This window comes from Danio aesculapii, chromosome 17 (genome assembly GCF_903798145.1).
Source record: "Danio aesculapii chromosome 17, fDanAes4.1, whole genome shotgun sequence".
NCBI lineage: Eukaryota > Metazoa > Chordata > Actinopteri > Cypriniformes > Danionidae > Danio > Danio aesculapii.
In genome coordinates, this window is record NC_079451.1 from 3,635,261 (window position 1) to 3,660,664 (window position 25,404).

The window sequence follows — 25,404 nt, forward strand, 5'->3', positions numbered from 1 at the left end:
CATAATATTAATATTAAATCATAAAAAAGAGGTAAACTATGGGCCCTTTAACATAAGTATGCTACGCATTTCTTATGTCTTTAGAATCTCCATTCAGTCTGAGAGACTTATTTTGGAAGTCTTTTAACAGCGCTTTCAATAAACCCCAACAGTGAAAATCAAAATATGTTTTAATAAAAACTGAAAACATAAATTTGAACCTGTAACCATTGATCTTTTTTATAGTACTATGGAAGTGGTTATATGTTTCCAGCTTTTTTGAAAATATTTGTGTTCATCAAACGAAAGAAATAAAGGTTTATGACACAGGTCTCAAACTCGATTCCTGGAGGGCCGCAGCTCTGCACAGTTTTGCTCCAACCCTATTTAAACACAACTGACCCAACTAATCAAGGTGTTCGAGAGTAGTCTGGACCACCTTGATTACTTTGATCAGCTGTGTTTGATTAAGGTTGGAGCAGAACTGCAGAGCTGCTGCCCTCCAGGAATTGAGTTTGAGACCTGTGCTTTAGAACCAATTGAGGTTGAGTAAATTTCCCTTTTTGGATGAACTATCCTTTTAGGGTCTCTATGAAAGTGACAAAGTGAATGCAAAAGTTTACAACAGTTATGCCAGCCATTTTAGAAAAGAACAGTTGGAAACAGTTTGAGCATTTATTAATAAAATGGCCACAGTTGAAAGGACAGCTACATAAAAAACACATATGTAATGAGCCACTGTGATTTAAGAACAGGAAATGAGCATTTGAGAAATGTGAAGAGTGTGTTTTTAAGACTTATGAAAGTGACAGGTGCTGCAGTGGCAGTCTGTGTGGTTGTGTAGTGGAATATTAGCGACGACGATCTAAAAACAAACACACAAACAACATTTGTTATATACAAATAAATAAGATTAAATATCGTAACAATAACAGTCGTAATTTGGACTTTACCCTTTTAGATTCTTTGGCTACACAGCAAGTGGCTTCTGATGTGATGTTTTTTGGGACAGACATGGTTTTCTTGGACCTCAAGGGTGTGGGGTAAGCTCTCGAAAAGCAGCAGCCCACGCACTGATAGACAGGAGCCCCTGGTGAAATGACCGTGAAAGGTTTGTTCACCTCGAGTTTGCACTCTTCACATCCATCTTTGATCGTTTCTTCAGACACATCGTTACTTGAATACTGTTGTCCGACATGAAGAATCGTTAACAACAAGAAAATGCTTGCTTCAGCGTGTCTTGTCCAAAACATGATGGCTATAATAGAAGAAGGAATGCTCTTTAATGAACTGCACTGATAGTTTATTATTATCTTATAGTTCTTATAGTTATAAATACATCAACATAAGCTAAATTTACCTTTGTTCTCGACTTCCTGTGGAGCGTGATGGGTCTTCTCTGACACAAGTAAAGCTACCTTTTATACCTTGCTTATGCCTGCCCCATGTTTGAACGTGTGTGTGTGTGTGTGTGTGTGTGTGTGTGTGAGAGAGAGAGATTCTTCCCTTGCTGACCTTCTAATCCATTAGGTAAATGAAAAAAACAACTGAATATGCACTGTCGGATTATTAAATAATTGTTTTGTCTTTGAGATTGCTGAATTCATACAGTCGATTATTAAAACTTACAGCAAAGCTGGTTGAAAACGTTTGTTCGATTTTTAACCTGTTACATGATTTCAGGTCAGATGAATTCATCTGCAATTATTGTATTTCATCTGTTCTCTAAACGCAGAGTATCAAGTGTCAAGGATGAACGTTAGTTTGCCTTCACTATCTCTCAATCTTTCCATCTGCGCAAATCCACAAGACCTCGCTTTGGATTATGAGCTTCATGCGCCATGCAAATGTAATTCTATATTTTCAGTGCCAGATGGAGAGGAGTGTGTCGTATTAAAAACAAAGTAAAACTGTTGAAGAGGACAACGGCAATGTGCAGGAATATTCCCCCCCAAAATTTAAACACTACAGTTTATTTCTATATTGTGTGATAGTGTATAAAGAAGGGAGTATGAGTAGCTGATATACAGTTTCCAGCTTTCTTCAAATTCTTCGCTGCTCGTGTAACAGGGTTATATTGTATCTGTGCGTTCACACCTAAAGCGGTGAGAGCGTTCAAGGTCGCTCTGCCGCCCTGGCGACAACGCTGTCTGCCTTCAGCTCCGGCCGCGAGAGCGTCAAAATTCGCTACGTTAATGTCGTATTTAAAGGGGCCGTTGCAGCATATCAGTTACATTCCCGCATAAAACATGCTTTCTGGCGTGAAAATGTTGCGCACTTCTTATCAAATTCATGTAACAATGGAAAATCAAGTTGCTTGTGGTGTGGCTTTGCTCCACTTAATTATCCAATCTGTCCATATGTCTGAAATATCCTGAAGCAGCGATACTGTTTTGTACTGTCGCATGAGATTCCTGCTTTTTTAAAGATATATATATATATATAAATAACATTAATGCACATCAGTAACTCGCCAGTAACTTATTTAATGCATGTTCCTGTAAGAAAACATTGTAAATAATTGAAAATGCAGCGACCGTAATAATCAAACACTTTGGAACAACTGAGGTCGGAACCAAAGTTCACAGGTCTGTGTTCTCTGAACTCCTCTCAAGCGGTGGACTTCTTCATTCTGATTGCTTGCCGCCCAAACGCGTTATAGCTCATTACCATAAAGGTAACTTGATTTCAACTCTCCTCGACGCCCACACCGGGGAAGACGCACCGCTCTGCTCCTCGCCGCTTATCGCCGCCGGCTCTCATTGAAAATGAATGACTTCCGGCTACTTTGACGCTCTCGCCGCTTTCGGTGTGAACGTACTCCATCTCTTCACTTGCACACATTGAAATACTATTAGAAAGGAAGGGGTTAACATTTGTTCATTGTTTTACATGTAGAGCGCCCCCTCTGTTACCTTAAAAAAAAAAATCATTATGAGGTGTATGAACTAGAAGCAAGTGCACGAGGGCTGGTTGAATGTCTCTGCGCTCATTTTTGTTCTGACTGTGTTTCACAGACAACAAATCACTAAAAGATATATCAAAGTTGATATCAATTTATTTACACAATGCAGAAGAGACGCAGAAGACTAGTTACATTGGTGCCGTGACCCGCATGAGAGTGAGGTTTAGGAGGGGTGAGTGTAACGGAGGCCAGCTAGTAAGTGCTGTACAGGTAAACCTCACTCCTCTGACCACTAAAGGTGCTCTAGCGACAGATGCTAGAGGCCATGGTCTTTAGCCTCCTTGTTAGCGCAACCGACTCCCATGCGGAAGGTCCCCGGTTCGAAATTGGCCATAGGGCCCTATCATACAGCCGCCGCAATAAGGTGCAAGACGTGTTTGGCGTGATTTGTTGCTATTTTCAGACCAGCGCAAGCCTAATTTTCACATTTTGCACCACGTTGTTTAAATAGCAAATCCATTTGCGCCACTTTATGGCTCATGGGTGTGCCAGTCTAAAAAGGAGGTGTGTTAAAGGGCACATAGTTTACCTCTTTTTTATGATTTAATATTAATATTATGGTGGTTCTGAGTGTGCCAGTTTAGGTTCAGTTTAAAACACAATTCAGATTTTTTTATTATAATGTGTTAAAAAGTGTCATGTTGGGGGCGTGTCCACAGTTCACTGATTCAGGGTTGTGTTGCTTCACATGTAGATTAGTTTCGGCTTCCCGCCAACGTAACAAGGGGGCGGGGCCATGAGCTCACCCGCTCTGCGTTTGCAACAGAGTCTGACAGGCAGACAGAGAAAAAGCTGGAGTGAGAGGATCACCATTCAGTCGTACATGTACGACTCTGACACAGACCAAGCAGAGAGTACAAAATCATACATGTCTTTGTACAGTTTTACAGCCAACTGTGTGCTAGTTTCAAGTGCCGAGCTTGTACACAGAAACTAATAACCACGCACACTGAATTAACTTTGACTGAGGCACCGGATGCGCCGCTCGAAGCCGCAACATGGCACACCAGACACTCTCTGCGGCGCACCAGAAACATGACGTGTCCCGAATCGTCGCGCCACGCATTTTTGAATTCTAAACATAGGTTTCTGCAGCGGTCCGCGGCGCCCAGCCGTCAACTTGAGTGTACCCTGATAGAAACCTATGTTTAGAATTCTAAAACGCATGCTAGTTAAGATCACAGGGAGCTTCTGGGATTGCGAGAAATGCAAACGACTGAAGTATAAGGTAGACTCAATGAGAAGTACACATGTTTGCAAACCTACATAAAGATACAACCAATAATAAGCGTGTTCCTTTAGTGATATCGCTTTGACTCACGCTGAAAATGGCGGACGTGAATCAACAAACTGAGGATATGATGACGCGCCTGTCAATCAATATTGGTGGGCGGGGGGACCGCACTCCTACGTAAAGTTGCGGTCGGTTTGAAAACCGCTCCAATTGGTCCACCGTTTTTTATGTTGTTAAATTGAAAAAAAAAGCACTGGGTGTGTTTATATCACCCCAATATGACAGTCTATACACCATACATGCACATATGGCTGTCCAAACAGCTTGAAAAGTAGATTTTTTTACCATAGGTGCCCTTTAAGGTGCATTGTTGGTATGTTGCTATTTTCAGGAACTGAATTAGACCCCGCCATTGACCAACTGAAATCTGCTCTAAAGTCCAGTGCAGATCACATTAGTTATGAGCCTATGCAGGTCCAAAACGTGTACTCATTGCTTAGGACATACAGGATGTACAGCAATACACAAATATCTTTACATATGAAAATAATTAAAGGAATAAAATGTTACAAAAATATTTTCTATATAAATATACAAACCACTGCCTCCATGCCTTCTTCCTTTCAGAGGGCTTTTTTTTTGTTTATTTATGACTATTTGCATTTGTATAATGTTATTATTATTGTTATTACTATTTATTATATGCATATTTATATTTGTTTTAATAAGAACAAGTTTAGATTTGTCCACCTGTGGGGTTTTGGAGACGTCTGCATCACCATAAGGGCCACAGGAATATGACATGTGTTTGCATATTACTCACCACACTTCATTATTATTGTTCATTTGTTCATCGGGAAATTAGAACCAGTGACCTTTTTGCTGTGAGGCAACAGTGCTAACCATGAAGCCACCATGCCACACATTGTACAAGTACAGTACATTTGCCAAATGATTATGTAAATTGTGCAAGTTAAATTAACTGGCTCTGCAAAGTAATTCTACATTTCTAACATGTTAATTACTAGAAAACTATTACAAGAAAAGTTTAAATATCCTGGCACTGATTTTTGATATGGTGATACTCTTCAGAAAAAAAAGATCCTCCATCCAGATCAGCCCAATCACCAGATGTCAAGCAGAACATCTACTCTGCACAGAAAAAGTTACGCACACAAGAGAGTGAGCCTGCACCCCTCCCATCAGTGTTTCTTCTATATCCCTGTTACAAAAAAAACAAGCACACTCTGAAGAGTTGTAACATTGTGCTGAGAGCAATTTCTCAGAATTTAACTTCTCCCTTCTATCACTGCGTCCTGGTTATCAGTCATGAGGAGCCCCAGCTGTTCTGAAGCAAGGTTATATGAGGTTAAGCACACAAACAGAAGTTCGTGTATTTGATTAAAACAGGATTCGACTAATAATGCATAAAATGAAGTTAGAAAAACATTATAATTCTTTCAGTTGCCGTTGTCCTCTTCAACAGTTTTACTTTGTTATTAATACGACACACTCCTTTCCATCTGGCACTGAAAATATAGAATTACATTTGCATGGCGCATGAAGCTCATAATCCAAAGCGAGGTCTTGTGGATTTGCGCAGATGGAAAGATTGAGAGATAGTGAAGGCAAACTAACGTTCATCCTTGACACTTGATACTCTGCGTTTAGAGAACAGATGAAATACAATAATTGCAGATGAATTCATCTGACCTGAAATCATGTAACAGGTTAAAAATCGAACAAACGTTTTCTACCAGCTTTGCTGTGAGTTTTAATAATCGACTGTATGAATTCTACTGTATGTAATATTTAATAATCCCACAGTGCATACATATTCAGTTGTTTTTTTAATTTACCTAATGGATTAGAAGGTCAGCAAGGGAAGAATCTCTCTCTCACACACACACACACACATACACACACACGTTCAAATATGGGGCAGGCATAAGCAAGGTATAAAAGGTAGCTTTACTTGTGTCTGAAAAGAAACTCATCACACTCCATAGAAAGTCAAGAACAAAGGTAAGTTTAGCTTATTCAATATATTTAATACAAAAAAAGCTAATTTAGAGGTGAATAATTATGTTGATGTATTTTAAATAAACTGTAAGTGCAGTTCATTAAAGAGCATTCCTTCTATTATAGCCATCATGTTTTGGACAAGATACGCTGAAGCAAGCATTTTCTTGTTGTTAATGATTCTTCATGTCGGACAACTGTATTCAAGAAACGATGTGTCTAAGTGTGAGTTGATATTCTATTCTAATACTTAAAGGGATAGTTAACCTAGGCTGAAAAAATGATTCATTGGATTTACTAAAGTTTTTTTTAAGATAAGTGATTGCAACAAATTTTTCAAAAATCTTTTTTCTTTCAATGCAGCGAAATGAACATTTACTGACCAAGTGGCTCTAAAGCTTTTGTCTGTTGAACACAAAAGAAGACATTTTGAAGAAAGCCGAAATGTCGTCACCATTGACTTTCATAGTAATTGTTTTTCCTACAATGGACGTCAAAAAGAAAAGTATGAGTAAACAATGGCCATTTTCAGTTTTTGAACTATCCCTTTAACAAATCGTCCTTCAGGATTTTAAATATGATTTTCTTTCCTAATATATATATAGTTGAAGTCAGAATTATTAGCCCCCCTTTGATTTTTTTTTCTTTTTTCAGTATGTCTGATAATATTTTTTCTTCTGGAGAAAGTCTTATTTGTTTTATTTCGGCTAGAATAAAAGCAGTTTTTCATTTTTTTAAATCCATTTTAAGGTCAAAATTATTAGCCCCTTTAAGCTATTTTTATTTTATAGTCTACAGAACAAACCATCATTATACAATAACTTGCCTAATTACCCTAACCTGCCTAATTAACCTAGTTAAGCCTTTAAATGTCACTTTAAGCCGTATAGAAGTGTCTTGAAAATATCTAGTCAAATATTATTTACTGTCATTATGGCAAAGATAAAATAAATAAATTATTAGAGATGAGTTATTAAAACTATTGTTTAGAAATGTGTTGAAAAAAATCATCTCTCTGTTAAACAGAAATTGGGGGAAAAAATAAACGGGGGTTAATAATTCTGACTTCAACTGTAGATATATATATATATATATATATATATATATATATATATATATATATATATATATATATATATATATATATATATATATGTGTAATTTATTAATGTTTATATGTATATCAAAGATGGATGTGAAGAGTGCAAACTCAAGATGAACGAACGTTTCTCCAAACCTGGGGCTCCAGTCTATCAGTGCGTGGGCTGCTGCTTTTCGAGAGCTTACCCCACACCCCTGAGGTCCAAGAAAACCATGCTTGTCCCAAAAAACATCACATCAGAAGCCACTTGCTGTGTAGCAAAAGAATCTAAAATGGTAAAGTCCAAATTACGACTGTTATTGTTACGATATTTAAGGACGTTATTGTCATTTATTTGTGTATAACCAATGTTGTTTGTGTGTTTGTTTGTAGGTTGCCACTAATATCCCACTATACAACCACACAGACTGCCACTGCAGCACCTGTTACTATCATAAGTCTTAAAAACACACACTCTTCAAAATCCTTATGCTTATTTCCTGTTCCTAAATCAGTGACTCATAAAATATGTGATTTTTTTATGTAGCTGTTCATATTTCAACTGTGGCCATTTCCAATTCGCTTCTAAAATGGTCAGCATAATTAATGTAAACTGCATATTCTGTCACTTTCATAGACCTTAAAGGGATAGTTCACCTAAAAATGAAGATTACTCAAACTCAAGTGGCTCAAACTGGGTCCTGGAGGTCTGGTGTGCAGATTTTAGCTTCAACTTGCCCCAACACACCTGCAAGGATGTTTCTAGAAAGCCTAGTAAGAGCTTGATTAGCTAGCCTAGGTGTGCCTGATTGGGGTTGGAAATAAACTTTGTAGGACACCGGCCCTCCAGGACTGAGTTTGGACACCCCTGCTCTAAACCTTTATGAGTTTCTTTCTTCTTGTTGAACGAACAATTTTGAAGAAAGATGGAAACACCACTGACATTAAAGTCAGTGGTTTCCAGCTTTCTTAAAAGAGGAAAGAAAGTTGAACAGATTTGGATGGAACAAGTAGAGGGTGAGTGAATAATGACAGAATTGTCAACTTGGTTGAACTAGGCCTATCCCTTTAAGAGCGTAATATGCCATCTTTTACAACCATTCCCATTGCTTATTTATTTGGTTGCCTTTACTGTGATATTCTTCAAGTCCAAAAATTAAATAAAAGATTGCTTATGACATGCTTCGTTTCTCTTTTCCTCACACATTCGTCATCTTATGAAGGTTTGTCTTAGCATGTAGACTACTTTTGTGCTTACAATTATATTCAAATAAAGAAAAGTTCTGTCAATGTTTTAAAATCGTTAGCCAAATGTTTTCTGTGAGATGTCGAATAAAAGAAAGGAAGAAAGACTTTTGTCAATGACGTGACTGTTTTGAGGACAGACGCCCCCTCCCCTAACCCCCCTGCGCCATAGTCGGGACGGTAGTTTCGAATTTCGAACACTACTATGACTAAAGATTGACTCATGAATATTAATTATGCCGCTTTGACGTACTTCATAACAGTTACTATGGCGACTGCTTCACAGGCACACATATTAAACATGTCTTGTAGTAGGTAAACCGCAAAATTTCTCTTGAATATTAATTAGGCTGTGCTGACGTTGCTCGGTCAGCGAACGCACGGGTCATGAATATTTGGATCAGGCCTTGGCCGTAGTAGTTTGAGATATTTGGGCTGCTGTGTGTGAATGCAGCGAAGATGGCGGAGGAGGAGGGCAGCGCGAATGAGGCTGTGGCCCTCAAACACAAATTTCAGGATCTCATCTCTGAATTAAAAAGGAGCTCCGAGTCGACGCTAGATGCCTCCAATAGTTTTTGTCAGGATTTCTGCCAAGTACGATTTTATTCATGCGCTTAAGTCTGTCAGTCTTTGTTCGCGGACGATGCTGCATGTTTGCATCGCTGCACCAACGATGATAACAAAACTAACAATACTCGTGCAGTTGTTGATCAATATGATGGGGGAAAAACCTAAAATCTGTGCGCTGGAAAGAGGGAGCATGATTGTTTAACAGTTTTTAAAGCGTATGCTTATTATGTTAGTGTGGATGGCATGGTCACAGCTTCTGACGGCTAACACATTAGCTTATTGTAGCAGCAGTAGCCTTTACTTTCCACCCAAAACATTATCTAGCTATATATATATATATATATATATATATATATATATATATATATATAGAGCATGCATGTGTGAAAACATTAATTTAAAAACATAGAAACTAGAAACTATAAGTCATTTCTGTTAGGAAAACTGTAGTGAAATAACCTTTTACATTTATTATAAATGTATTAACTGATAAATAAATCCTCTAGTCAGTCACTAAATTCGTTGAATTATGCTACATCTTCTCATTATTGATTACAACATGGCCTCCACCTTATCAGCAACAATAAAAGCATATTATTATAATGATTTTTTTCTTATTTCATAATCATAACATATCATTGTTGGTAGGATTTGTGGTTATACCAATCATGCAGTCATACCAGTGAGAACAGAAGGTTGAATCACTCATTAACGGAAGTTTTTTTTTTTTCCTTCATCAGATTTTGATGCATCATGGATGTCAGTGGAGACCAGATGAAGACCTGCTTCCTCTATTGGAGCTGTACACAGCAGCTATAATGTGCTGCGCTGAGGCCAGTCCGTTCCTAAGTCCTGAATGTGAACATGTCACAGATGTGATGAACAAGTTATCGTGGTATGTTTTTAACGGCATTCTCTCTGCATATAGCATTGTGGGTTTGCATATGCAGGTAATATTCGAGAACATGTTCACTGCTCATATTTAATTAAGTAATCACTTTGTATTATTTGTGTAAATATATTTTCTAGAAGTTTTCTACTGATCGTCATAATGGTAGTTATAATTATAGGGAACTTATTAACCTGCAGAAGGTGCCAGTGGCCTGGTGATAGTTTTTTTTAGACTCAATTTGATGTAATTAAGACTAAAATATATATTTTTTGTCGTTGTTTAGTGAATTTCTAATTTCTTGGTCATCAAAACCTGCTTGAGGGGTGTAGTGGTGTCTGTGTGGATAACATTGTGCAGATTATACATTTTCAATCATGGGGATAATTTTTTTCAGTTTGTATAATACATATGCATGCCTTGTCGAACCATGTATATTTCATTCAATTACATCTAATTTATTAATCAACGGTTTCAGGGTTAATGGATTCTGACCTACAGTAATCTCTGATGGACAATTTCAACCGACATTCGATTCTCAAAGATGACCTATTTTTGATATTATACAGCAAATATTTGCAGAACTGTGATAAATTTGCACTGCTGCAAAGATATTGACGATCATGAAAGATTGCGCTAATGTGTGAGCATAGACATCTATTAAAATACACAATATGAGCCTATTTAAATGTACTTTTAGGCTATATGTAGATATAAACACCAATTTTACAAGAAAGGTGTCTTTTGAACACTTATGGTGTGCCGTTTTGGCTAGATCGATTTTAGACCGGTGTCCTGACATTTTTTCTTCCCCGTCAGATTATGCTACCAACACTATTTGAATGGTTCTGAGGTTAGGGTTAGGGATTAGGTAGGTTAAGGTGATATTACAGCTTCATATCACACTACTCCACTGTTAAAAATTACACTTGTAGCAAAATCTGATGGGTAGCATATTGGTCATCAAAATGTGCTACCTACTTTTTGATTGGGAGGTAGGACAATCTGACAAGGTAGAACAAATCGACAGAACACTGGCCGGTTTTATACCTCCAACAGAATGTTTTCTGGCATAGCCAGGTGGATGCAATCATGCATTGAGAATAGGCAGTCTAATTTACACTCACCGGCCACTTTATTAGGTACACCTTACGAATACTGGGTTGGACCTCTTTTTGCCTTCAGAACTGCCTTAATGTTTCGTGGCATAGATTCAACAAAGTACTGGAAGTATTCCTCAAGAGAATTTGCTTCCTTATTGACATGATAGCATCACGCAGTTGCTGCAGATTTGTTGGCTGCACATCCATGATGCGAATCTCCCGTTCCACCACATCCCAAAGGTGCTCTATTGGATTGAGATCTGGTGACTATGGAGGGCATTTGAGTACAGTGAACTCATTGTCATGTTCAGGAAACTTGTCAGAGATGATTTGCGCTTTATGACATGGCCCGTTATCCTGCTGGAAGTAGCCATCAGCAGATGCGTACACTGTGGTCATAAAGAGATGGACATGGTCAACAATACTCAGGTAGGCTGTGGAATTGATACGATGTACAATTGGTACTAATGGACACAAAGTGTGCCAAGAAAATATCCACCACACCATTATAACACCACCACCAGCCTGAACCGTTGATACTAGGCAGGATGGATCCATGCTTTCATGTTGTTGATGCCAAATTCTGACCCGACCATCCGAATTTCACAGCAGAAATCGAGACTCATCAGACCAGTTTTTCCAATATTCTATTGTCCAGTTTTGATGAGCCTGTGTGAATTATAGCCTCAGTTTCCTGTTCTTAGCTGACAGGAATGGCACCCGGTGCAGTCTTCTGCTGCTATAGCCCATCCGCCTTAAGGTTGGACGTGTTGTGTGTTCAGAGATGCTCTTCTGCAGACCTTGGTTTTAACGAGTGGTTGTTTGAGTTACTGTTGCCTTTCTATCAGCTAAGAGCAGTCTGGCTATTCTCCTCTGGCATCAACAAGGCATTTGTGCCCACAGAACTGCTGCTCACTGGATATTTCCTCCGTTTCAGACCATTCTCTGTGAACCCTAGAACTGGTTGTGCGTGAAAATCCCAGTAGATCAGCAGTTTCTGAAATACTCAAGCCAGCCCGTCTGGCACCAACAACCACGCCACGTTCAAAGTCATTTATATTACCTTTCTTCTCCATTCTGATGCTCAGTTTGAACTGCAGCAGATCGTCTTGACCATGTCTACATGCCTAAATGGCTGCCATGTGATTCGCTAATTAGAAATTTGCTAGTCACCAATGACTAAATCGCTAAACACTGCTGAATTAGAGCTCTGACAGGGAGATGATAGATTAAAATGACTGACAGACCACTGCGGGTGCAGTATATGGATCGCAAGTGCCCACAATTTACAGTTTATTGTTCGTAACTTGAAACAAATGAAAATGTGACCGGTTTGTGCTGTTTTCTCAGTGTAGCTGCCATTGTGGGCAAATGTTTTTTCGCCCGCGAGGTTTACACACATCACGTGACTGAAAACTAGCAGTAAATGGTTCAAAAACAATATAGTATTTACTATACATTACTGTAGTATTTTTTTCCATGAGTGGGCGGCCAGGGATTTTTTTTGTCAATAATACTCGCCTATATTACATTTTGTTTATGTGAAGGGGTGCCTTTTTTGGGGGAAAGGAAATCTTGCCTAAGATGACAAAAACAACAAACCTTTCACTGAATTTTTCTAGCTGGCTTAAGATAAAAGGCCTACTGCTGGAAGCTTGGTACTAAGAACAAATGGGGAAAACAGATTCCAAAGTGTCATGGAAAGACATCTTGATGAATATGCAGCTGTTTAATTGTGGGTGCATGCTATTACCCTTGTGTGTCAGCCATAAAGTCATTTTTACATGTATTACTTTTTACTTTTAACACTAGATGGCGGCATGTACTGATCTTAGGACACTAATGTAATAGAGTGGTGCAGGGAGGAGAGATTTGAGAATTAGGATTTTATGACGGTAAAATGTTTCATTTTACATTAAAATTCTTTAATGTTTTAACCTGCAGGGTAAATTACTCACACAAAATAATGCTAAAACATTAAATATTAAGGTAATAGAAGGTATTTCATTAAATGTTCGAGGTGTGAGTGTTTGCAGCTTATGTTGTAGAACAAATTGCTGAGGTATTATTTTGCTTACAGATATTACTTGTACATTGAGGAAATCCATGATGAATTAGCCTTTCCGGTTTTCAAACTCGGTCCTGGAGGTCCGGTGTCCTGCAGATTTTAACTCCAACTTGTTTCAACACACCTGCAAGGATGTTTTTAGAAAGCCTGTGAGAGCTTGATTAGCTAGCACGGGTGTCTTTGATTGGGGTTGGAGCTAAAGTCAGCTGAACATCGGACCTCCAGGACTGAGATTAAGAATACCTGCTATATCTAGATCACATATAGAAATTATTCAAGGGTCTTTGTATGCAGAACTATTGGAGTTTTACATTTGTAAAGCTTGCTTCATTTAATTTTTCAATATGTCATTCTTTATTGTTAATAATTGTGTATAGTTGTGGTGAATGGTGTGTACAAAAGCGTAAATTTTTGCTTTCACTGTATAGACAACAGTGCATAAGTAAATAAAGTGAGTGAATATGGTATAATTGACCTAACAGATGATTTTGTTCCCTGTCAGGAGCTGTCTAAATCTTCTGTTGTCATTCTCCGAGCAAATCCCTGGTGCCTTATGGGAAGAATTTCAAACTTCTGTCAAGGTTAGTGACAAGATTTCATTACATCCTTGATACTGATTGCAGGTTTGGCTTGCTATCCCGGGAAAGAGCCTTGAGCTTGGAGATACTTGAGCCCGGGGCTCCTTCTTGGTTAGTTAGGATAGAATGGTGACCGAGAGCTCCTCTAGTATAGCAGGAGGAGATGGGGCGGATGGGGGGATTCTTCAAAATCGAAGATAAGGGAGGAAGGGAAATCGGGTTATTTATGTAGGCTTGAATTCATCTGATTGGTCTATAGTTTAGTTGTTTATGTGAGAACAGCCATAGTCAATCATAGCACGTGATCCTCTCAATTAGTTTATAAAACTACACTAAGGGGGGCCAATCACACCGGACGCACTTTTTGCATTGAGAGGCGCAAGACGACTACGGAGAACTTTTAAAGATAGAGGAGAGACTAGTAGTCGCTGTTTCAAGTTATCCAGAGCTGTATAACTTTACAAATCTTGAATATCGCAATATTATTACATATTACAATTATAACAACATTGACTTTGCCTATTAACAAGTCTGAACCTGCTAAGCCAAGTTCACACTACATGACTTTAAAGTTTTGCGTTCTCTTTGTGCAGATGGCTCATGGCATTCTTCAGGCACATGGAAACTCACAGCTTCAGGCCCTGTTGACTCTAGCAGAGGACAATGGCGTGTGGTCCAATGCCACACTGTGTAGCATTCTGTCTAATGACCTCCCTAATGTGGAGAGAGGTAAAATTCTTTCGTTTGTCAGATTCTTAGGTATTTTATAATGATGTTTTTTTTTTTGTTATGATGTTATTAACATAATTGGATGTGCATCTTCCATAGTACATGAGTTTTTATCTCGAGAAGGAGCTGAACTTCTTCATATGCGTATAAAGCATCTCATCAAAGAGAAGCACATGGAAAAGGCTGCAAGACTGGCAAAGACGTGTGCAGAGTTTCCTGAATTTGGAGGAAAGAAGAACTTCAGACAAATCTACCTCGTGTGTCTGTGTGAAATAACACCACAACAAGAACTTATGCATGAGGTGGGGCTCTTTAATAATGTATTATTTAGCTTATATACAATGTATCTCCGATATTTTTCACACAAAAAAAACTGAAGAAAAATGTATAGTATAAAGGCCACGGTATACTTCAAACAAAGTTCTTTTTCATTCCTCATTTGAGGCCAAAAGAATTTTGAAAAGGCTGATGGTATACTGTTTTCGAACCTTTTGACACCCCTGCGCTGCAGTAGGCTGGGTTATAAATGCGTCACGCTACTCGTGTGGACTCCTAAATTTTAATCTAGCAAACAACCTTCTCCAATGGTAGCTCAAGGTATTTGGGCCTAAAACAAACTCCCCCAAAAAATAGTTCCACTGAACTGTCTTGATCTGCTGAAACAAACTGAAAATGAGCTTTGATTTGTCCAGATATTGTGCAAAATTGCCATTTCAGTTGTTTTTTCAATTTCATTTGAAGTATACCAGCTCTTTAAGTATAATGTTACATTTTTGTTTATTTTTGTTAGATTTTTTTAGTAGTATTGTGTGAGTTCAGTTCAGTTTAAAACAAGGTTTTTAAAATAGATCATTAATATGCAAGTAAATTCTTAAGCCCTGGTCAGATCACACAATTTTGTCACGATTTCCTTAATGTAGGGTGTCGTAAACGACAAATGGGCGACCTGACACAAGATTCAATCATTTCTTGTGTAATGTGGCATAGGTCACGACAACCGATACCATGTCTGCTACGCCTTACGACACCATCACAGAAAGTCTTGCATGTTGAATTTTTTTCCCCAATCTGCACGACGAATTCCGTCACGTGGATGATTATAGGATTATTAATTTCTCAGTTATATCAGTGGGTGCTGCCGTTAATCAGTTGGTCAGGTAATCAAAAAAGAGGCTGCATATTTACTTATGGGTGGGTCGAGGGTAGATAAGGTCAATCATTGCAAACTTTAACTACTTTCTCTAAATTATTAAAGTGTTTTGAGCAATTTTATTTGACAGACTGGCACAAACATGCTGACATCTGCATTCACACAACGAGTTTCTGAGTTTTCTCAGCCTTCCAACTTAGTTCGTTTATCCGAGGTAATCTGGAAACACGGTCAGTGCTGCTGATACATTGTAAAAGCCTGTCCTGCTTACTCAAATTACTTGATTAAACTAATTAAATTAAAACTCACCAGCAATAGATGGTTTTGTCATAAAAAATGAGTACCAAACGAAACTCATTTCAAAAAGATTTTTTTTTTCTAAGAAAATTATGCAAATAATTTTTGGGTTTGTCCCCATTCACTACTCAACTGTTCGGGTGTTTCGATGATTTATGGATTTAATTAATGCCTCACTGTAATTGTTGTATCACACACCTCTGTCATATATTTTTCTGTTGATGTGCTTTCATTTTCTCCATCTCACTCATGGCAAGTTCAGGCATATAGTGAGTGTTTAATAAGCAACCCATGGCTGGAAAATATACATTTAGATTTAAAAGAAAGTATCATATTATATAAATAGTATCATAACGAAAGGCCTTAAATAATGTAGCCTGGTTGTCAGCTAGCATCAGTGTTAGATAAAAAAAAAAAACATTGATATTAATGATAAGAAATATTGTTATAGCAACACTTTGGGACTGTTTGTGAAATAATGCTCGTTGTAGATGTCACGGGATGACTGATTGTGAAGAAACAAGTTTGTTACAACAAGGCAAGATTTTATAAAGACAAAATCGCATAATCTGATATAGTGACTTTTTTAAATCATGTAAATAAAATCCTGTGATCTGACTGGGGCTTTTTATTGAGTCATAATTAAATCACTATTGGGCTGAAAAAGTTCACTCTAAAAGAAAAAAAAAATTGTGTTGCCTTAATAGTCAATTCTGAAAAAAAAAAACCCTCTAAAATAAAAATTCATATGAAATAAGCGTTTTAATCGAATGGCTTTATACAATGAACCCATTTAAAAGGCTTTTAAACTTTGCTTTTAGTGTTGCCTTTCAAAGTAAATTGTTACTAGTTAAAGAGAGGGTCACCAAAATATATAACCTAATCTAAATAAAGAAAATATGATCAATCTTCAGTTGTATTTGCAAAATTGTAAGTCAAACATGGTTGCTCCACATAAACAAAATGTTTTTGGTTAACTTATTTGATTAGCTTTCTCTGCATGCATTGTTTAGTGCAGCAATTCTCAATCCTGGTCTTATGGTCAAATAGAACAAACCTCTATCATCATCTGTAAGAAAAACAAACAAAATATGAATAGCATGGCGCTGCGAAGGGTCATTGAGTTTTTTGGGTTGTTTCAATGTGATTTAGAAGCCTAACTTAAATCGGTTCATCATGCAAATTGTGTCTTTTCAAATTACTTGGATTAAACTGCTCTTCCTACTTGAGTTACTATCACCATGTCTTTTTGATGCTTGAAAGTTTTGTTTGCGTTTCATTGACATTTCAGTGGAGTGACAATTATATTGTAAAATATGAAATGTATATTCACATGTGCTTCGAAGATGAATGGTAGACATATTGGTGTGGAGCAAAGTTTTTCTTTGAATTAGTTCTTAACCCCTTAATTGTCTTTGTCCTTTACATTTTTAAACAATGTATATATTTTTTAAACTCAAGCCTATCTTCTATCTTATGTATAATATGCATATATAACCTATCATGATGATGATGATTATTATTATTATTTATTTAAGCTGAAATGGTACAGATAACGTATAACCTAAACTTTCTCTGTTGTGTTTTACAGATAAAGGAGGTAGACTGCAAAGAGGCCCTGGACATGATTTGTAATTTGGAGTCTGAGGAAGATGAGAAAGGAGCTCTCAGTCTTTGTACAGCTTTTTTCAAGCGTCAGCTTCTCAGTGGGGATGCTTATTGTGCCTGGTAAAACATTTCTTCTTTCTCCCAATTTCTCCTTACTTTAGGTCACTTTTTTACGTACTGTCAATTTCTAATCTTATAAATTTTATGATGTAATCTAATTAATAGCCTTTTTAAATAGAAATGATAAATACAAATAGTAGTTTTTTAAGATTCAGCATAACATTTATTATACATAAAGGCTTAAGGTACAGTGGCCAAACATAAACTCTGGACATTTATTGTTGTGAAGACCAGTGGCTAAATGAATCATTGTATACCTTCCAGGGAACTGACACTGTTTTGGAGTAAACTTCTAATAAGGCTGGAGTCAAAACATGCCTTTTTGGAGCAATGCAGACTGTTAGCACGCCTCTCTGAGAGTGTGTACCATATTCTGCTCCTCATCAAAGTCATTCAGGCTGAGGTTGGAAAACCTTTCGTTTTTATGTTATGGAATTCAAACCTTTGGCATTCTGATGACTGAAATTTTTTTTGTTTCCTTAGGTTGACACAGATGGACTTTCAGTGTGCATCGAAATGTGCATTCAAGCGCTAAAAATGGGAGTTCATGACAACGAGGACTGCAATATCACTATTTGCAAAACAATATCTTGTTTGCTGCCTTTAGACTTGGAAGTAAAACAGGCTTGCCAACTTACGGAGTTCCTGATAAAGCCATCTTTGGAATCTTATTATGCTGTTGAGACTCTTTTTAATGAGCCTGACCAAAAGCTTGACCAGGAGGATCCACCAATTCTAAATTCACTACGCTGTGACTTGTTGCTGGCCTTAAAGATAAAGTGGCCTTTTGATCCGGAGTTTTGGGACTGGAAAACTCTAAAACGTCAATGCCTTGCTTTGATGGGTCAGGACGCAACCACTATATTGTCTTCTGACAAATTTACTGACAGTGATGACAATGAGTTCCATGACCTGGATGAGAAATATTTCCAGCATTTTACTGATAACCCTTCTTACGAACTCTTTGAAGTTGGAGCAGAAAGAAAGAAGAAGACGAAGAATGAAATGAAGAAGATGAAAGAGAAGGGATTTGTTTCTGCTCGATTCCGCAATTGGCAGGCTTATATGCAGTATTGTGTTTTGTGTGATAAAGAGTTCCTTGGACACAGAATTGTCAAGCATGCATTGAAGCATGTGCAAGATGGGGTTTTCCGCTGCCCAATATGTGCTAAAACCTTCGACAGCAGGACAGTGCTGGAGCCCCATGTGGCTTCACATGTAAAGCAGTCATGCAATGAGCGCCTTGCTGCAATGGGCGTAAGCAAGAAACGCACTGACGCAAAGTTGACACCAGCTAGCAGCACCTTGAAAAAGGAAGAGCACTACAGCGACACTGCTACGAAAGTTAGCCAGGAAAAAACTTGCAATAACAATTTATATGCTTCAGTTGGTAGTACCAGCACAGATGTGAAAAGCAAAATGAAATCCTCATCATCACCGACATCATCATCATCATCACCAAAGCAGGGCAATCCTATACGGGATGTTAACAACACTAAAGATTGTTGCTGTCCTGTTACAAGCTGTCAAAAAGTTTTTAAATACTTTAGGAATTTGGTTGCTCATGTTAAGGCCCATAAAAACGAACCGGAGGCAACAGATTTCCTACAACTACAGAGCCGGAAGGCAATGTGCCAATATTGTCATCGCCAGTTTGTTAACTTGACCCATCTTAACGATCACTTACAAATGCATTGTGGCGAGAAGCCATACTTTTGCGTTCAGCTTGGATGTAATTGCAGCTTTTCCTCTCATGCTGAGCTTCTGATGCACAGAAAATTACATGCTGAATTTCAGGCCCAGTGTGCATATCCAAACTGTGAGCGAATCTTCAATGAGACTTACTTGCTGTATGATCATGAAGCACAGCACTACTTGACGTTCCCCTGCAAAAGTCATAACTGTGACAAGGTGTTCTACACGTTGTCTGAGCTAGATTTGCATCAGAGAGGGCATGCGAAGCAGGTGGACCACTCTGCCATCGATAGGCACTCACATTTACACTTGGAAGTAGCGCCTCAGGCTTGTCCTGCTTCAGAGCTGCCTCAAAACCAGATTAAAGATTTTACCCCAGTAGAAATTAAATGCTCAGTTCAAAACATTGCAGACACAACTCAAGATTCCACAGTGCAGCCTGAGCATCTTGTACCACACACAGCCCAATTGAAAGAAACCGAAAATGATTCTGAAACGACTGAAATTCAGCCTAATGTGTCTACGGCATCTTATTGCCCCCAGAAATCAAAGCGTCTTGAGTCTTGCTATGTAAAATTGCAGCCCATTCCCATCAAGTTCAATGACCCAGTATATTTAAATGCACTAAAGAACGCCGACACTGAAACTCAAGCTCTACTGAAAGACAAGAAGTTGTTTTCTTTCAGAAAGATTCCGCTTAAGCCTTCCACACCGAAGTCTTCTCTTGCTGTGACAAAAGAAAACAGAGAAGAACACCTGACTCACATTTGTCCATTTGAAACCTGTACGCGGAAATACAGCACCTCAAAAAGTTTATCAAGACATGTCAAAAATGTTCACGCAGAGGCCTTTGAGGAGTGGAAGTTGTCAAAGAAGTACAAAAGGATTGCGCAAGTTGCGTCAAAAAAGTCTTCGTCTAAGCACACGACCACTAATATGCCAACTCCGTTACTGGTAAAGAAATGGAAAAGCTGTTCCCAAAAAACAGAGCGAGTTAACTTACTGGAATCGGCGATTCAGAGTCCTTCCTCCATTTTCTCTGATCACGTTAACATGCAGTCCATAGGTACTAAGTTTTGTTCTCAATTTGAAAACCATCCAAGTGCAGCGTCAACAAACCAGAGCGGTCTGATGCAGTTACCTGATGCTCAGGCATGGGCATTGCCTTCAATGGAGAGTTTGAGTTCAGGTTTTTCCGAACATGGTTCTTACAGCTCTACCGTTTTATCTGAAAACCAGCACACAAATCCATCATACCATTCTGATACAATTTTAGATTACCCATCTGCCTCATCTTACGATGACATCATTCCACTTCCGTGGAATACCCATGCACCCTCGGGTGTTATGAATGAAGCCTCAAATATGTCTCAAGCTCTCTTAGGGTACTGCATTCTCTGAATGGCGATCAGACTTGTGACCAGTCACAGGTTGAGTCGAGCGTTAATCTTGAAGATATTTCCATCAGCAATGATTTGCATGCAGGAGCTCTGTCTGGAAAGAACGTCAGCCTGTATTTTCCTTCAGAGGCAAGTTCTGTTTCAATGCAGTCAATGGAAAATTCGAACAAGGAAATCAGCTCAGAGTGTACCGATGCAGTGTTCACATCAGAAAACAAATGTATGTCAGATATTTTAACCCCTAACTTTAAGGAATCATCAGAAGATTTCTTTGGTGCTACCCATGTGAGTGATGATAAAAGTCCAGAGGATTTTTGTAATCATGAATTGTCCCTGGAAGGAGCAGAAGGAATCACTTCAGATGATCAGATGACTGTTTCAGATTCTGGTGAAAATAGGAAATGCAAAAAAATTAAATCATCAAAAAGAACCAAATGGCCTGCCATAATACAGGATGGGAAGGTCATTTGCTGCAGGTGCTACAGAGAGTTTTCAAGCACAAAGTCTCTTGGAGGTCATTTGTCAAAACGTTCCCAATGCAAGCCTGTAGACGAAATAGATCTTACTGCTGATTTACCAGTATCGTTTCTCGATTTTCTGAATGATCCTGACATTTCAACAGTACAAATGCCTCTACCAGCTAATGAAATACTTGAGGACAATCACAAATCCTTCATCTATGCACCATCAGAATCAAGTACTTTTAACGATAACAACTTAACAAATGTGCAAGGCACAGAGAGCGTCCCCAACATTAATGCTAATGAGCCCTCTCAGGATCACTCTGAGATGGCTACAAATGCCAATTTGTTTCATTCCCCTGTATCTAACACAGCCACAGAAATGGTACCTGATGCTGAAATTATCCCTGAAAATGCTGGTGAAGATGGAATTATCTTAGAAATTGAAAGGGCATTACAGCGTCTTGATTTAGTAGATGTACTCAGTGACAAATCTGTACCTGAGAGCACTAACTTGCAAGATCTAAGCTCTAAAAATGACACCAGAAATGATCAGCATAACACAATTAAAGATCCTGTCCAAATTGAGCAGAAAAGTGTTTTAAAGCCGTTTAAGTGTAAAGAAGACTGTGCGTACGGAGCCATGACAAAAGAAGCTTTGTTTAAACACCTTAGCCGTGTACATGATTACAGCGATGAGAGGATAAACGAAATGAAGAAAAACCCTGACAGATTAGCACCTTACAGCTGTCATTTATGTTCAAAGACATTTACCAGAACCACAGGCCTTAAAATCCACTATAAAAATGTCCACCATTTTTCGAAAGAAGAAATTTCTGTCTTAAAAATTGGTCTCGGTTTTAGAAAGCCGAAAAAAAGTGCATCCGAGTCAGAAAACGTGCATTCCAGCCTTATTGACAAACAGGCAAATAAATCAGAGAAGATTCAACACCAAGTTGATCCCAAATTGACTGTTTCAACAGTTCATTCAAACAGTGATGGAAAAGCCAAGATTGTTGGCAAAAAAAAGAAACAAGCCACAAAAAGCTCCCTTACAGTTGGTACCACTAAGTCTTGCAAAACTACGGAAGAGTCACAGAAAAATGTAGGAAACCTTGATCGACTTTCGACTACATGTATAAAACTAGAAGTCCCTGCTTTAAATCCTGAGAGTCATGTTAGTGATTTAAACCATCCAGGTATATTTGCAGCACAGGAGTTGAGTGGTCTTAGAAGTCCCCATCTTTTTAACACAGTGAATGCTACGAACGAAGAATATGCAACTCCACAATTCTTCGGACAAATTGGGACAAAATCAAGTGTGACTGAAGATATTCAAGAGAAAACTAGAATGGCTGTTGACAACACTGATTGTGGTGATTCGGTTGATGTGTACCGGCCATATCGATGCATTCATGAGGGATGTGTGGCTGCCTTTTCAATCCAACAAAATCTCATCCTCCATTATAGGGCTATGCATCAGTCAGAATGTGATGAAAAGAACAGCGCTAAAGCTACTGATGGAGTGTTCCCGGTGCAGGAATACAGATGCCAAGTCAAACAATGCTCAAAAGTAGTGTCGAAAGTTACCAGCTTGCTGAAACACTATCTTTTGCTTCACAGATGTACGTTGGAAAAGGCAAGTGCGTTGCTCTCTGGTATTGAGGTAGGCACGTTTCAGTGTGACCAGTCCAAATGTTCTGCTCACTTCACTTGCCATTTGAAGTACATTGATCATATCAAAAACGATCACAAAGCAATAAAGGTTTCAGTAGATGGGGACTTTGAGAGCGTGAACCTCACATTCAGATGTCAATTCAAAGGTTGCGACCGGGTATATACGACAAAGTCGAACCTTCTTCGACATCTCATGAAGAAACACGATGCTACTTTCGAAACCATGAAAGCGAAACAAGAACATGTGGGGGACAGTGTTCAAACAAAGAAGTCAAGTGCAAATCCTGATTCCAACAATGGGAAGGAAAATATTGCAAAAAACAATACTAAAACGAAGAAGAAAAGTTCCAAAAAGAGAGAGGACAAGGCTCAAAGCCAACGGATAACCCTAGAGAAGCCTGCGCTTAAATCCAACGAGGAAGCATCTGCTATGTGCAATCCAACATTTCCTCTACAGTACCCATGCATGATCAAGAACTGTGATTCAGTAATGAATGATGAACAGAGTATATTGAATCATTACACCACTCATGGCCTCACGGAACAATACATTGAGGATCAGAGAAGCCAGTTCATATTTTGCATCAAAAGCAGTGAGATGCCCAGAGCAGATAGTACCTCACAAAATGTTGAGGTGAAAGAAGCTCAAGTCTCTGATGAAGCTCAAAACCCTAATTCAGAAGTCAGTTTTCAAGATGTAGAGCCTGCAAAAGAGGTTGAAGTCAATGAAGGTGTTACCGCAGTTACAGCAGTAATCAAGAGGAAAAGGGGTCGTCCGCGCAAGTCAGAATGTAGAAACAAGGTCTCTGTAGAACGGAAACAAAGTCTTCGCAACTGCTCCGATGAGCACGTTAAGTGTATGCTGAAAGTCTCAGGATCCATATTGAAAGCATCCAACTCCCAAGGAAACCACAAAAAAAATAAAGTTGCACTAAAACTTTACAAGTCCTCGAAGTTTCAGACAACCGTCCTGAAGTTCAGCCAAGACTCTCTGTCCAATCAATCAAAACGAGTGCGAAAACTCAAACTCAAGCCGATCATCCAAATGAAAAATCAAGTCAAGCGCGTCGTTAATTTCAGAAATCCTCTAAAGATCGAGACTGTGAACAATGTTAAAATTGTCATGTATAAAAACCAATCCCCTGGTTCTAGACTTCTGCTGAAGCAACTTCAAGATATGCAGCCTAGGGTTATCCTGGAAAAGAGGCTGCACAGTTGATGGTTAAACTGGAGACATTAAAAACAAGGCCTTGCTCTCAGGACCACATACTGTGTCACATGCTGCTGACAGGTACATCCAGATACTCTCTAGCATTTATAGTAGTTCCAACACATTGGTATTGACTCTCGATTAGTAGAAGAAAAAGCAAAGTTTTGTACAATATTTAACGTTTTGATGTACTATTATGGTTGTGCTAAAAAAAACCTTTTGTATTTCTAAAATTCTCTGATGAAAATTAGATGAATTTTTTTTAACTGTACAGTTTTGTGTAGAATGAAAAAGTTATCATATATCCCTGTGGGATTTTTTTTCTCTCTTTTTTTTTTTCTTTTTTCGAAAGTATTTATTTTTAACTTAACAGTAGTGTGTCAACGTACTTGTCTTCCACCTAACATTCAATTTAAGTAAACTGAATGCTCAGTGTAAATTGTGGCATCCACATGAATACTTGGTGTCAAATCGTGGTGTTTGCAATTCTGAGAATTCTCCCGTTATCTAAATTGAGGTCAAACGTTTCAGTGTGAACATTCACTGTAGTGAAGAAAAGGACAGAGTACAACATAAGGTGGGTAAAAATAAAGAATTTAAAAGAATAAACTAGTATTTTTGTGTGTGCGCGTAATATTGTAGCAGAAGTGTATGCACACTAGCATGGATTTACTTAGTGGCAGAATCAAAAGGTCGCTGAGGTTGCTCATTTCTCAACTGTTGAGAAACAGCATTGATTGTCAAAGTTGAGGACACGCTGCTGCTTTGAGAACCTTTTTTTTTTCTTTAAGTAAAAGGCCTTTTAGTATAACATACATTGTCTAACTCAGTTTTTCCCAACCCTGTTCCTGGAGGCACACCAACAGTTCATGTTTTGGATGTCTCCCTCATCTGACCTATTAGCTTCAGGTTTTGGAGTCTCTTCCAATGTTCTGATGAGTTGTTTCAGGTGTGTTTGATTAGGGAGAGAATGAAAATGTGTACTGTTGGCGTGACTTCAGGAACAGGGTTGGGAAACTCTGCATTAGAAGAGACTCCAAAACCTGAAGTTAATGGGTCAGATGAGGGAGACATCCAAAACATGAACTGTTGGTGTGCCTCCAGGAACAGGGTTGGGAAACACTGGTCTAACTTAAGTTTATTTTACATTGCATGAATCATTTGGAAAATGTTTTTATTGAAGTTAAACATTTGGTCAGGTATTGCTTTTCCTGCAAAATATACATACAGTAGTCAACATTTGAAGTGCATCAAAAGCTTTCATGAAAGTTGTTCTAAAACTATTCAACGACACCAATTCTAGTCTTATTTTGACAAGCTTTT

The 25,404-nt window shown here is 38.4% G+C and overlaps 3 protein-coding genes across 3 annotated transcripts; 2 read left to right on the forward strand and 1 right to left on the reverse strand.

The window, feature by feature from the left end:
* Positions 1-693: 693 nt before the first annotated feature.
* LOC130244624 (glycoprotein hormones alpha chain-like) lies at positions 694-1,232 on the reverse strand. Its single transcript, XM_056477132.1, has 2 exons — positions 933-1,232; positions 694-844 (listed from the first exon to the last, which is right to left on the reverse strand). The coding sequence occupies exons 1-2, from the start codon at positions 1,230-1,232 to the stop codon at positions 770-772; spliced, it is 375 nt and encodes a 124-aa protein (XP_056333107.1). The 3' UTR covers positions 694-769.
* Positions 1,233-6,147: 4,915 nt separating this feature from the next.
* On the forward strand, positions 6,148-8,471 carry LOC130244579 (glycoprotein hormones alpha chain-like). The gene is made up of 4 exons (XM_056477072.1): positions 6,148-6,203; positions 6,327-6,425; positions 7,390-7,577; positions 7,675-8,471. Exons 2-4 carry the CDS (start codon positions 6,332-6,334, stop codon positions 7,744-7,746), a joined length of 354 nt encoding a protein of 117 aa, XP_056333047.1. The 5' UTR covers positions 6,148-6,203; positions 6,327-6,331; the 3' UTR covers positions 7,747-8,471.
* Positions 8,472-8,809: 338 nt separating this feature from the next.
* On the forward strand, positions 8,810-24,690 carry znf292a (zinc finger protein 292a). The gene is given in 9 exon segments (XM_056476707.1): positions 8,810-9,120; positions 9,837-9,991; positions 13,659-13,737; positions 14,328-14,463; positions 14,563-14,765; positions 17,502-17,638; positions 17,903-18,041; positions 18,122-20,690; positions 20,693-24,690. Coding segments are annotated over 9 exon segments (6,951 nt in total). The 5' UTR covers positions 8,810-8,985; the 3' UTR covers positions 24,091-24,690.
* The last annotated feature ends 714 nt before the right edge of the window (positions 24,691-25,404 follow it).

Coding starts and splice junctions, on each gene's coding strand:
- LOC130244624 (XM_056477132.1), bottom strand. CDS start 1,232: ATGTTTTGGACAAGACACGCTGAAGCAAGCATTTTCTTGTTGTTAACG. Junction 845..932: donor TAGCCAAAGAATCTAAAAGG/GTAAAGTCCAAA, acceptor GTTTGTTTTTAG/ATCGTCGTCGCTAATATTCC.
- LOC130244579 (XM_056477072.1), top strand. CDS start 6,332: ATGTTTTGGACAAGATACGCTGAAGCAAGCATTTTCTTGTTGTTAATG. Junction 6,426..7,389: donor AAGAAACGATGTGTCTAAGT/GTGAGTTGATAT, acceptor TGTATATCAAAG/ATGGATGTGAAGAGTGCAAA. Junction 7,578..7,674: donor TAGCAAAAGAATCTAAAATG/GTAAAGTCCAAA, acceptor GTTTGTTTGTAG/GTTGCCACTAATATCCCACT.